The sequence below is a fragment of the Ambystoma mexicanum genome, chromosome 13 (assembly GCF_040938575.1).
Source record: "Ambystoma mexicanum isolate Mex_15411 chromosome 13, UKY_AmexF1_1, whole genome shotgun sequence".
Classification (NCBI taxonomy): Eukaryota; Metazoa; Chordata; class Amphibia; order Caudata; family Ambystomatidae; genus Ambystoma; species Ambystoma mexicanum.
In genome coordinates this window covers 349,924,439-349,939,065 of record NC_090938.1, presented here as the reverse complement: position 1 = coordinate 349,939,065, position 14,627 = coordinate 349,924,439, and the positions used below count along the sequence as shown (strand labels likewise).

The 14,627-nt window shown below is 42.6% G+C and overlaps 1 protein-coding gene across 1 annotated transcript in view; it reads left to right on the top strand.

The window, feature by feature from the left end:
- The first annotated feature begins 257 nt into the window (after positions 1-257).
- Positions 258-14,627, top strand: part of OXA1L (OXA1L mitochondrial inner membrane protein) — a 293,484-nt gene continuing 279,114 nt past the window's right edge. The window contains exon 1 of the mRNA XM_069633865.1: positions 258-401. Within this exon, the coding sequence (XP_069489966.1) occupies positions 324-401 (78 nt within the window). The 5' untranslated portion in view covers positions 258-323. The remainder of the gene's footprint in view (positions 402-14,627) is intronic.

Below are 14,627 nucleotides of genomic sequence, written 5' to 3'. Positions count from 1 at the left end.
CCATAATCAATATGCATTTGATATCATTCTTCTATTTGTACTGTGCCGGCTTCACAAAATTGTCCCAGATTTAGTAAGTAGTCGGAAATCTCCGAGTCACTTCGTTTTCCGTTAAACTAGTAGTCCGTCACCGAACCACAGCCAGGATCTAGAGACCATGCAGCTTGGACAGCAAGACCGCACACAACTACACTCTACCATAAGGTAGTTCTCTATGGTACGCTCCCTCTGTCTCCATGGAGACGCTGCCGCTCTAGCCTTTTGTGCTTCTATGACCTGAACTGTCAGGAGGGCCTTTCCTTAGCCTTGACGTCACGCAAAACATGGCGACGTCCTTGGCAGTTGTAAGAACGCGATCCTCATTATGTTGGTTGAGAGCAACGGGGTTGCAAGAGCGGAAGGTAAATTGTTGGAGCATAATAGTGTGCACATTCTTGGGGCTAGAACTAGCCATCTCACGGTAATTGAACCGCTCCAAAGCTCTTACCATGAGCAGCGATACCCCTCTGGCACCACGAATGCCATTGAGTGGCAAAAGTGCATCACACGTGATTATGTTTATACATCTGGGGAAAGGGGAAAATGCGTGTTAATGAGGGCACTAACCCCTATGCGCTTAACTCTTTAATGTGTTATTTTCTAGTATCGCGTGTGTCATTTTTTTTAATTTGGGGCACTTAAAGGTAATTTTGTACATCATGTACAATTTGAATACCAAATACAAGATTAAATGGACAACGAAGGCAGTAAGCACGTCAAAATGTTGGCCTTTTTGTAAAGTGCGACGCTTTCCTGTGTTTGCGCACTTTACGAGGTAAGAAACGTTAGTTGGTGCGGTGAAGCTTTATTCCGAGCCCCTTGCCCTTCTAGTCCATCCGCTGGTTTTGCTCCTAGCACCTTTGCTTTGATGTTCTCCCAACTGACCTTGCATGTTGTTGTTGCCTCACACGTTGAACCATTGATGTCATGCTGTATTTTTACCCTTTAATCCAGGGGAGTATCCAGTATTGCAAGAGGGGAGAGCGGTGTGGGGGAAGTCGAGCCACGAATAAAGTCCTGCTACTCCCAAAACCCCCCCGCCCCCATCAAATGCAGTGCGTGCAATTCCATATGGTCTCAATCGTGGCCCCAAACCGCCCACCCCTTTCCCAATCTACTTTTTCGGTAACATTAGTGGCATATGGCATGTTAACATGTAAACAAAAAAAACTGCACAATCATTACAGATGCAGGAAACTCATTATTAGAGCTCTGCCCCGGCGCTCTGGGGCAAAATACATGCAAACCTCCTAATTTTCATAAGGATTGCACCAACCGTAATGCCTTTCACAGAAAAGGACATTGCAAGGAGCATCATCAGTCTTGGCCACTAGGCGGCCCCATGGAAGTGACTTTAGAATAAGTTGCTATAAGTAAGCCAATTGGCAAATAACTTTGTGGTGCACAATACCCAAATTACAATATTATTCTTTATTTATAGCAATGACTTGGAAGCAAACCACATTACATAATAAACTAGCCTTTCATAATAAACTAACTTTACACTATATACATCGTCATCGAAATATGTAGCGCAACAAGAGTATGTCTTTAGTTTTATTTGCCCCATCCTACATGCAAAGTCACAATAATATCATGCAGATTAATGTGAGCCTAACAAATCCCCCTTGGGTTTTAAAGCCATATTCATTATTTCATAAAGCGTGCAGAATTATGCACCTTGCTCACTTATGATCACTCCCTCCTGTTTCTAAAAGGTCAAAAGTCCCTGCTAATAGCGCCCCCCCCCCCTCCGTGCCTGATGGCTCACATTGTAATGGTCTGTTGACACAGAGCAATGTGAGAGTCTCTCTGATGCTCAGAGGTCCTTGGCACCATTGTCCTGGCAGCAGGACATATCTCCTTTTCGGAAAGGGTAAGGTGTCCCACTGCCAGGACAATGAGCGTGCTGAGCAGGAATTGCTCAGCGCACATTGTCCTGCCAGTGGGACACCTTTCCCGTTGGGCACTCTCATTAAGGTGCTGAACGGGAGAGGTGTCCCACTGACAAATGTCCCGGTCTGGCTCTCAAAGCCTCTGGGGGGGTGGGGGCTTACCCCCGCCCCCGCTCAGTACGTCAGTGCTTTAAACCCTCTCTGAGCCCCTGATCTTGCTCCCCAATGATGAAAAATTCACAATGCACCCGTATTTGTCCTGCCCATGATTTAAAATCCTATTTATCTATTCTGTCTCAATAGATACTTTGATCACAATCTCACTGGCATCTTCCCCTCCCATTGTGTGACCTCATGGGATATACCACCCGTCCCCTGTTTACCTTTTGAAGGATAGGCCACTATAAATGATATGTACACCTTTGCATACTACTGAAAGAAATATCTCGGATTCCCACCCCAACCCTTAAGTATACCAAATATATACTATATATGTGTTTATGGTATACTTTACCACCACTTTGAAGGGTAGGCTCTACAACTTGTTTTCGGACAATGTCCCTTGCTGCTTAGGAGCCCAGAAAACGTTCCGACTCTTAATTGAATTCCACCCTATTAGTACTTTCCAATCCCTCACTATATAAATTAATTACCTTAGCAATTCTATGGAATTATAGCCCACTAAGACCTTAAGGAATCTAATACTTTGGGTTTTCAGTTCATTGTGCCTCTTTTTGTCATTACCTCCACGTCCCACTCCTCCTCGTCACAGTACCCACCTATGAGGCTCTGCCTCCCACAATCCCCAGAGCTGGGTTCTGGGGAGCGACGTTGCTGGACCTTCCGTTCTGGCGTCTCCTGTGTGGAGGTGACGTGTTTCCGGGAAGGTAAAGGCTCGCTGCGGGGCTTGGAGTGCGGTTGAGCGTGTCTTCCTGGCACGGATCCTCTGTGGGACTTGGGGCCCTGCTGCGCGTCCATTATTGGATGGCTCACGTTCTGATGTTGTGCGGCGATGCTGGCGTGCTTAAAGCCAGGGATTTGCTTGTATTCCTCCCCGACCCTTGTATTGGGCGTGGGGGGGGGGGCACAGCCAGCTTCCCTGGGGTGTTCCCTCCCTGCTGCCTCTTCCAGGTTCCAGGTCGGGCATTGGGTGGAGGGTCCCACCGCCCGACCTGTTTCCTCCCGTCTCGTGGGTTGCTTTCCTAGCGTGGAGGGGGTTGGACATGCCCTCCCGGTTTCCTCTTTGGTGTCAGACTTTGGCGAGCATGGCCACCTTCCGGCCTCTTGGCGGCTGCTTCTATGGGGCTTGCTCTTGGTGGGGGTTTGGTGTGCCCTCCCTCCTGCCCTTTCTATGTCGAGCGGTCAGGCATTGGGAGGCGTGGGCCCCCATCTGGCCTGTTGAAGCCTGCTTCGCTGTGGTTTTCCTGGCGGGGAGAGGGTGGGTGTGCCCTCCCTGTTTCCTCAGTGGGAGCGGGCATGGGGAGCGGGGCACCCTTCTGGCATGTTAGCTGCCGTTTCTGTGTGGAAATGGCCTTGTATGCAGGGGATAGGGGATCCCAGTGGCTCCATTGGAGATGTCTCCCAACTGCCTGGTCCGTGGTTCCTATTGCCGCTTGGGCCGGTTTACCCGTGGCAGAAGTTTGGGGAGGGATCTTGCTTCCCTCTTGGTGATACTGGCCTTCCTTCAGGCTCGGACTGGCTTAAAGGGCTATTGGCTCATAGCCTGACCTAAAACACAATATGGTCGGGTGGGCAGTATTTTTGGTAAAAGTGGGCCACTTTTCGGGCCAATGTGGGCCAGTTTGATGTGTTACTTCACTATGCGGCTGATAGTTCTGACCAATTTTGATGACTCGCCCAAAAGGAGGAGTTGAGGGGAGGAGGAGAGTAGAGAGGAGACTGGGTTAGCCCATTCCAAGAGGAAGAGAGTAGATTGCCCTGGTGGCCGATAGAAGGTGGCCATAATGTTATGCTATGTTACTTGGCATTTATATAGCGCTCTACATATCATTGGTATGACCTCAAAGCACTGGAAGGTTAAAGGCCCGCGGGAACAGTAGTTCTGGTTAGTAGAGAGATAGTATCATAGGGTGCGTGAGTGCACCAGATGTGTGCAGCTGATGTAGGTGCCGATGGTAGCTGCATCCTAGCGTTAGGTGTGGTGCTGAAGATATCAGTTGGATGTGTGCAGTCTGGTGGTTGGACACCCAGACTGGGCTATGGCTGCGTTAGGCTGAAGGACGCATATGTGAGCAACTAGGACGGAATGTGCTCTGATAGCTGGGTTTTATTAGGGTGATTAGGTGTTCATGGGGTCGTATTCGTATGTGAACAGCTAGGCCGAATTAATCGGGGGTATAGCTGTGTTCTAGTTGAATGATGGTGTATAGCAGAGAGTAAGCCTAGTGATGTGATATGATGGTTATCTTTAAAGCGCCTGAGACCAGGCATGTGAACAGGATGGCAGGGAACCGGGTGACACACGGAATAGACACAGAGACAGTGGGCTGGGCTTGCATCGACAGGAGGGGGGATACAGATATATAGCAACAGCATGGGGTACAGGAAAGCAGGGCACACAGTGATACACGTGTGGGGGATGTTAACATTTACATTCGCATTTCTCTCCAGATGCGATTCAGGCTAATGTTCATAGCTCCACCCAAGCGTGGGACATGTCAACATTTGCATTTCTATCTAGAAGCAACTCAGGCTAACGTTTACAATCATGTCGGGGTCTGGCGCAGGCTAATATTCACAATTCTAACTAAGTGCGGTATTGGTAACATTCACAATCTAGTATGGGTGTGGCGCAGGCTAATGTTCACAAATCTAATAGTGCAGCATTGCTAGCATTCACAATCCTATGTAGAAGTGACACAGGCTACTATTTACAAGTCTAACTAGGTGCAGCATTGCTAACATTCACGAGAAAAGAGGGTTTAGGAGAGAGGGAGCGAGAGAGAGCCTGCAGACTAGGCATTCAAAAGAGGAGTAGGAAGTCATGACATAGGTGTCTGCAATAGGAAGGCCTGGGTTGGAGCCCAATATGTCCTCAAGTTTCTTTCCGGCCAGATTTTTGAGAGTGAGAGAGAAGTGAGAGAGAAGTGAGATATATATATATATATATATATATATATATATATATATATATATATATATATTTATTTTCAAAAGTACCGACTTAGCGTCAGTCATTTAAGGAGCACTCTCCTTCATACCAGGCTTCAAAAAATAGGCGGTTATCTTCGTGTCATTAATGGCTTCTTTATTCGTTTAAAATACATCTTCCATGCTTCCCAAGAAAATAGACGCGTTTCGCAGCACTTGCCGCTTGTTCACAACCATTATATATATCTATATCACACTTACCAGGCTGAGGCACAAGAGGGGAGGGGGGTTCAGATGAAAAGGCACTTACTCTGCAGCAAGCAGGCACAGCTCAAACAATTTTCAAACTAACAGCACAATATCTTTCAAACAACGGACTTTGAAGGGCACAGAAGAGCAGCACGGCACTGCAGTAGGAGGTGAAAGTGAGTCATAAAGAATGGAGGCAGAAAGCAGTCACCGTAGTGCATGAGGAAATTTCAAAGGTGCACACTTGTAAGGCAGAGATGAGACTCTGTGAGGCTGAGGGAGTCCCTGAACTCACTTCAAGGCGCAGGTCGGGGGAAAAACAGGCAGAGCGAATTGTGTATTTTCTGACATATTGACTGGTGATGCCAAGATGTTGCGCCAGGACAAGTCTAGGCAACAGATAGAAACAGACAGGGGCCTTACTGTGTGGACCTTGATGGTGGTGGACGGATAACGCCTGCTGATGCCTGTCAATTGGTGAAAAGGGGCCTCGACCCGCCTAATCAGGGAAGGCAGCAGGCTACAAGTTAACTCACGCTGCAGGGGCGGCCATCTTCAAAGGACTTTTTTTGTTCTTTGTTTCGTTGATTTTGAACAGTTGCAAAGATAAAATAAACCCTGGCATCAAGCATATCGTTTTCAGTGCGCCGGTAAAAATAATGAATCAGCTGGGGATGATTCAAGTCAGTGAGCATATGCCTCGGAAAACACAGTGTGTTTACTAATCTAGTGCATTCATAGTACAATGAGCTCAATGCGTTTCGGGAACTAACTATCCCTTCTTCAGGAGCAAATGAGTTCAGCAAGTCCAATTCATATAATTCATTGTTTCAAGCTTCAGTGTAATCTACAATTAAGTGAAAAAATAAGTATCAGTATATATTGCAACATTCAATATTTGATAGCTTTCTTGTGATCATGTTGTTCTAATCACACAAAATCACCTGTAACTTGAACTGTTTTATAGCAACCTTCAGACAATCTCAGTGACACCTTCTGATCTTGATGATTCGAAGTAAAAAATGAATGAAATAAAGTGTAAATGAAATAAATGAATGAAATAAAGTATCTCTGTAACCTAATCTTCTTACTAGTAACCAATGTATGTACAAATCAATGATTAGTACAATACCATAGATCAACTCTCGGTGTCCCAGTGTTTAGTGGACGTCATATGATCTAAGACAAATAGGGTTGGAAAGAACTCAATATGTCATCCGCATCTATTTAAAGCTGATGAATACCCTAAGGGATTCAAATTTTGCTTAACCTATTAGCAGAGACAAAACTAAACTCAGTGCAACTCAGCGAAATGGAAGCTTCTTTGTGGCATCTTATCTAAAAGACAGAGTGACACATTTTAGTTGTGTTTAGCCGGTTTAAGAAATAGATTTGACTATCAGTGCAAAGTAAATTACCAGTTGAAATGCCTAGTGTGCATCAACCCATCTGCAATATCCTTAGTTGCCACCGAACTTCAAGTGTTTTGTAACTAAGTAAGACAGCTCGTAGCTTTCTGCAAGTGTTTGAGGTGTCCTAGTCACAGCCTGAAGGACCCTAAAAAGTAAATAACTTGGTGGAGACTAACTCGCTGTGCAGTCTTGGGGTATGGAGTATCTATGGCGTGTGTATATGTATGTGGGTTCTGAGATCTAGTCTTGCTGACTATGCATACCATTTCACCCAAAGCAGTTTAGGTCAGTTGCATGCTGGTCCTTGTAGTTACAAGTGTGCAAATTCTAGTACAGCATATGGATCTATTCTATATATGTGTAAATCCTTTGAAGTATGACAATCAGGTTCATGCTTTACATTAACATTTAAATGCATCGAAGAATTGCCATGCATTTATAAAGTCACCATTTTTGATTTTTAAAAGCAGGATCTATGCTAAACAATACAAGGTACCAACATGTGCAACTTTGAAAATATGGCTGTTAAATGAATAATCGATCAATTAGGACATACAGGTGATCATTAGATTCCATAATCATACCTATGGTATGCTTCATGTTATTCAAATTGTTTGTATTCTAAGACATGTATTCTCATGTCTTATTTGCTACATTACAATTCACCCAGCATTTAAGTTTGTGTGATAGAGATATAATGGGTAAGGAAGTGTAAGATTAAAACGTGTGATTATCATGTCGTTGTCTGCAATGGCCGTGATTGTATGGTATACAATCACATGTGTGTACTTGGTATTTGTCACAGACTCGGTCTATTGATAATATCCATGCTGATTAGTTGTTCAGAGTTCTATGAAAAAGGCTTCTGCTTTATTGTCCCATGGATTAATACAATAGCACATCTGTCTATAGGAATGCTGCTAGCGAGTATTCTTCATTAAGACCCAAAGGGGCCATAGCATGTTATTTATGAATCCAAAACAGTTCTCTCTTTGTTAATATGGAATGTATGTCGCCTCCTCTAGGTTGGGTTCAGATGGTTTCTAGTGCCAAGTACTTTAGATTTAAAAAAAAAAAAAGGAAAAAAAAAGAAGGAAAAAAAAAACTCTTTTCTATGTGTGAAATTGTCAATTTGTAAATGGGGTACAAATAAATGCCGGCATTAATGTCATATTCCCAATGAGTAATAGATTGAACTAAATGATTAATTTCTATAACTATTGACTGGTTTTTCCAGTATATATGAGTGAAGGGGACAGGAGTGTCGGCCAATTGAGGATCTTTACTCTCTTTTAGAATTATCAAAGCGACTTGTAGTGTCGCCATTTTCTCCCCTGCACCCTTTAATTACACTAACCTCTTGTAACTCAGTTGAACAACACTTTACCACTATACTTTAACTAAGGTCTGTGTATAACCCTTCATATGTTCTTTGGTATTACTGCATACCCTCATAGTTCTATTTCCCAAGAAGGATTGCATCCTGGTCAATTAATTTGGCTGCTTCTTGCAATCTTTTTAGGAGTAACGAGTGATCCACTAAATCAAAGCGGCTGACTAATCTAACGCCATCAGCATCATGGTCTGTCCTTCATTTATCTTTTCCATCATATTGTACTTTAAATCCAGGAGGCCTGATTCGGTACTAAAACCTGGCTGAAAGCCTTATTGCCGATTATTCAGAATGGTGTGGTTCTTCAGATATTCCAGCACTTGCTCATAGGCCACCCTATCCAATATTTTGAGGAGGAAAGGGGAGTTTATGGGTCTGTAGTTGGTTGGAATTGTGGTATTAAGACCCTGTTTTTTTAAAAGCCAGGTAATGCAAGCACCCTTCAAGCGTGTGGGGACAAGACCTTCCTTCAAGGAGGCATTGACTATTTTTGTAATTGAGCTAATCAATATTTCGGAGCATGTCTTAATGGCTGTGGCTGGAAAGAGATCTCCTTTACAAAGTGATGGTTTAAGTTTATTCAGAATAGACCTTAGCTCAGCTTCTGAAATGTTTTGTAAAATACATAGTTGAATCCCCAGGTGGTCCCTGCACTTCTCTTCCATCCTTGCTCCAGACTCATTGGTGGTAATTGTTGGCTCTTTTAAAGCTTTTGCTCTATTAATGGTGGTTTAAATTTTAGCCCCTTTTATCCACCATGCCGTCCTGGATACATGAACACCATTCAAAGTCTTTGGAAATAATTTCCTGCTGGGTTCGGCTTCTCCAATTCTTTAAGAATTTAAAAAATGTCCTTAGACTCATTTTGAGCCTCATCAATCCATAGGTCGTATGTGACTTTCTCTGCCTTGATTACAGCTTCTTTGTACTTCTTAGCAGACGTTAAATACGTTATCGTTATCCAACTCAGTCTGGGAGGATTTCCAATAATGGAAATCTTTCCTTTTACATACCCTTACAGTCTTTAATTCTTCTCAATACACCACCCTAGTATCCATGAAAAGCATCCTCCATGAAGCTGCAAGCCTCATCAAAGGTCTCTGCAAATATCACCATGTTACACTCACACTCCTTGGTATTACCAGACTACTTCTACAAATGACATCCCCTTCATATCCAGAGCACTCATTGTACACATTCTCTCCTACCTGGCAGACAATCGCCATCTTTGGCGGTTAGTGCCTGGCCCAACTAGAGTAACAGAAAAAGAAAGAAAGAACTAGAAAACAAACATTCCCCATCTATGCCTGAGACTGTGGAACATCATATCTGTCAACATCCTCCTCCTGCAAATCAGAAAAATAATGCAGGGCCCTCCTCCCTCAAGGGCATGCAAGAATATCTGCTCTGTTCTAAGAACTGTATCCTCGCCTGCTTGCAAACTCTTTGCCTGTAGCCCCTGCTGATGTACAATGCTCTGCTGCTTCCTGAAGATAGATTCACACATAACAAGGCAATGACAGGGCCCTCGAACGCATGCACAGGAGTCAAGATGACAGAGATGTATTGTCAAAGAGTCTGAATAGCCTCTATGTACATCTTTGGTTGGTATTTGTAAACTCAGCTATTCAATGTGTGAGGTGACCTTTCATCCCAAACCTGTTTTAAAACCCATTTTATGGAACGATAAAAGTGAACAAGGACAATGATGTAAGAAACATGTATGTGGAAATTGTATTCATTCATTGCACATAATATTCCACATGCCACATTTTTAAGTGCAATTCTTTTAATCAGTATTCGTGGTACAAGTTGTCTCGAAAGCAAAAAATAGCTTGTTGGTATAGAATTTTTGCAGCAGAATAATTTAGGTCCGAAGTCTGCACCCTATGGCTCTTAAGATGTTTTCGACTACAACTCATATCAGCCCTAGACAGCTTATTTAATGGTGTGGGATCATGAGAGGTGTATTCTAAAACATCTGTAGATCCACTAGTTTCAGACCCCTGATTTAGGTAATGTCTGCGTTTAGTGCATTGCTTTGAGTAATGAATCTGTAGACACTGATGATCAAGCAACCTGAATTTCCAAAACTGTCCTATGTGGTTGTTGCTAAATAGAGTTAACCATACCAAAATCCTGTGACCGATGGATGAGTGAGGAATATATCTTCTTTTACACTAATTTTCAGAAACATAGAAGCCACACGCGATTGCTTTGAGAGAACCTGCTGTATAGCTAATTGTGATAGAGGTTTAACATTTTCAGGTACAGTTCTTCAATTTTAGCATCAATAGTAAGTTAGTGTATAGTTCTGGTCAACAGCCAGCGATGTCCTGTGCTTAGCAGCAGAAACTATGTTTTGTAATACATTGCTTTATAAAACGCAACAATAAGGCTGTTTTTGTTAAATTGGTAGCTAAAGTAATATGCAAGAGAGCTCAGCGATGAAACGATGTTTCAACCATGTTTTCCGACTAGTCATAATGACATCCGCATCAATGTATTTGACTTTTTTATCATGGCGCATAACTTACTTTTCAAATGATTAATATCTGAGAACTAGGCCTGTTCTCATCTGCGGTCTTGTGATCATGTAATCTAAAGCGCTATCAACCAAAGGTCCAGGGCACTGGCGGCAATACATCATAGAACACGGCCCTGTATACAACACTAGCTACGCATCTGATATACAACCCCCCCCTGTCGTGATATTAGCACACTACAGAGCTAAACATACTCTAAAAGCATTATTGTAATCGCGTTTCTCCACACAACTTCGGAAGACACTTGCTCATGCTATGCATACGTTTATTTTGTTCACTGGCTTTTCATTATTATTGTATATGGAATTAAATCAGTCATGTCATTAATATATCTATATTGTTTGTATTAACGTTTAAATTGTGAAATATATCAATGGGAGGTATTCAAACAGTGTACGACATCGCAATAGTGAACATGTGGTGTTTTTTACTATTGCAATGACCATACACTGTTTGATAATTCCGTCCCCACTGCATATGGGTATCTATCATTACAACATTGGTTCGAGGTTCAGAAATCTGCAACACTGTTTCTTCTCAAGTCACAATTGGTTGACTTCAAGCTTGGTTGTGGTGTGGTTTGAGTTTTCATGTTAGGCCTCTATTTGAAGGGATACACAAAAACATGGTAAGCCACCTCAATACATTTAGGGAGACTGTTCAGTCTTGTTAAGAAATATTATTATTGCAGTACATCCAAGGTACTACTCGGCTGAATAATTCCAAGCGGAACAAGACTGGCTTAAGAGTAGGGATATCCCATTTTATGCATTCTCAAAAGACTGCATTGTCTATCAATAGATTAGGCACTCTTATGAGTGCCGGATAAATTGATGGGCAATCCGCTGTTAACAAGTATCGACACCTATGGCCAAAGGTGAAGGATCAAGTGTACAAATGTAACCAGTCACGAGTGTGACTGCAATTAAATCTGATGTCGCCGTTAATGTTTGGCTCGAAAGGAGAGTAAGTTACCCCTGAAAGCAATGGGAGGAGTTTTGCATGAACCAGTCCCAAAACAAATCCATCTATGGAGATGATGATCTGTTTGGAAACAGACGTGAGGGTTCAAAATTGCAGGTAGCTGGGAGCTATCTGCTGCTTGTTGCATAGAAGAGCCTAGGTAGCTTGATACCAGTATCTACCAGGAGTTACCTTTGTCTCCCCAGGTCAACTAATGCCAAACAAACCTACCTATGGGAATTTAACCGTGTATGTTTTGGACAGGTACATCTATACAGACGTTAAAGCATAAAGGGTCATAAATAATGAACAAACTGATATGTTTAAGTTAGATTTGTGGACCGCTATGCACGAGATCTTTGTTCTGCAGTGATAGCCCATGGTCACTGGTTAATGCTGGATGCACAGGCGCTACTTTAGCTCCTGCTTATCCAATCCTAATTTCGATCCCTGGACGGGACGTGCTCCCAATTACATTTTGAAGGGACACAACTGGATGCACCCCATTGACAGGAGCTGATAGGGGGGCGGCAGTATATAAGCGTTTGACTATCCATCACACTGTAATGCAGACAGTAGAAGTTGTAGTCGTCCCCCCAACACAACTGGGTGGTATGCAACAACTCGCATTGGAATGTGATGGATCCAGTGTTACAATTTTGAGATGCACCAATCCATTAAACCTATAGAAAAGGATCCCCATGGAAGGGGTGAAATGTAAGTGGGAAAGGGATGTGTGATTAAAGAAGGCACACCTAAATAATTTGAGTAACCTAAAAACAGCCACCATGACACCAAGGCTAAAATGGGCAAATTTCAAGACACCATTGAACTCAAATAGATAACATAACTTGAGGAGGCGTATGACCCCACTTGTCTACTCCTTTGATGATCTTGCTTCTACATGAATTGTATATTCATTTTGATTCCTGCTTGGGCATTTTGAAGGACTGTCAATTTTGATTTTAATGCTCATTATTTCCTTCTGATGGATTAATATACTGGCAACAGTTTGTAATAGCTGAATGGCTATGGCACACTGAGTAAGCACCAGCAAGCACTGTTTACTGTGCACAGATGCTGACAAGTGGTCTGGAGCCGTTTGGAATTGTCACCGTATGCTGCTGCAACCTGTAAGCCTGCGCTCTCGAAATCGAACAGGAGGACGTCTTTCACTGCAACACAAGTTGCCTGAAGGTGAATATTCGAGACACAAGCCTACCCGCTCCCATGCTAAGACTTTGTAGTTCACACGGACTTTAAATATCACGGACACTTTATTATTTTTTTTTCTATCCATCTTTAAGTGTTGATGCCTAAAACATTGTTCATACTTTTACAGTAAGCATCATTGGATCCGCCCCTTCCTGCCCTCTCTCTATAATTACCCATACTGTAGCGCACCAGCGCGTGCACCGAGTAAGCACCAGCAAGCACTGTTTACTGTTAACTGCTTAACTGTGAACAGTGCACGGTGCGCGGCACGGGCGATTTATATGTTGTGCGGTGCGCAACACACCCGCACTGATAGCGCATTGGTCTTCTAAAAATCCATACCACAGGGAGGTAAGAATTTTTAATGACACCTTGACATCCTATATAACTTAAACTGGGATACAAAAGTTGATTAGGAATATTAGCGATATTAAGATGAAATGCAAAAAAATGAAGTCTGTCAATATGTTGAAAGACCCGTGAGCTGAATTTTTTACTGCAGTCTCAACCCGGAGGGGCAGCCTTGCGCGTGCGGCGGCTCTTCCTCTTCCTCCTCCATGCGAGGACGAGCTACTGCTATGTGCACAGGCATGCTCAAATCAGCACAAGGCAAACAAAGAACCTGAAAATAACGTCTGCCAAACTATTGAAACCTCACAATCCCTTTTCGCCGAAGACGTGGTAATTCACCCACAGAAGGACAGCTTGAAAGCCTTTTGGGGTGAAATATCAACAACTCAGTTGGAACCTGACTTGGCTAACCAGTCAATGGATGACACCCCTAATGTTTTTAAAACTGCGAATGTGGATATCTTTGAACTTCAAGAAAATATTCATGGTACTGAGAAAGGGGAAGATCCGACTGCTGAGGGGATCACAATGGATAATTCTAAAAACACTGACTTATGTACACTAATTGGAATTTTCAATAGATTAATGTTGAGCGAACTAAGAAAACATACCGAAATATTGACCCAAATAAATATGTCTATACTCCAGGTCCCCTTGAACCTTAACGCGTTAATACATAAGGATACCTGCAAAATATCATTAACACCAAACAATGATGTTAACGACAAGTCTAGAGTGGAAACTATTGAAATAGACAACACTGTTGACTCAGCGAAAGCACCATTTATAGAGTCAATCACCATAGAAGGTTCACAGACTGAAAGTAATGTCTCTAAACCTGAATCAGTGGCGAAAACCACTCGAGACAACGAGTCAAGAAACTTATTGCCCAGACCTATAACTCTACCACCTAAGGTAAAAATATCTAAAAAAGAGAAAAAAAAAACAACAAATGCAACTAAAAAATCAAAATCAAAAGAAAAATCAAAACAAAACATTGCGGAAATATTTAAGAGATGTCAACTTTAAAAACATAATAGATGAAGAATGTCAAGACTTGGTGGATACCAATGAGACAAATATCGAGATGGTGAAAGGTAGACCCAATGAAGAGTCTAGATGCGAGAATGGAAGAGTTTCATGAGACCATGAAAAATAAACTAGAAATTGTGGATATTGCTTCACAATTATCTTCATTAAAAACTGGTCTAGTCGATACATTTGAAATTTTCAAAGCAAATGCTGCAGGCATATGTAACGAAAATCAAATGAAAATTGGGGAAATAACATCTAAGAAACAGAAGGTAAATGACTCTAATTCCAAACTGATCCCGGTAAAAACACCAGGTGATCCAACTACCTTGCAATTAAAACAACTCTTGCCACCCGGTAACACTCTTCAGGAAGAGGTTATGCAATTTGTATCGAAAGATAATAATAAAAATTCTGATAT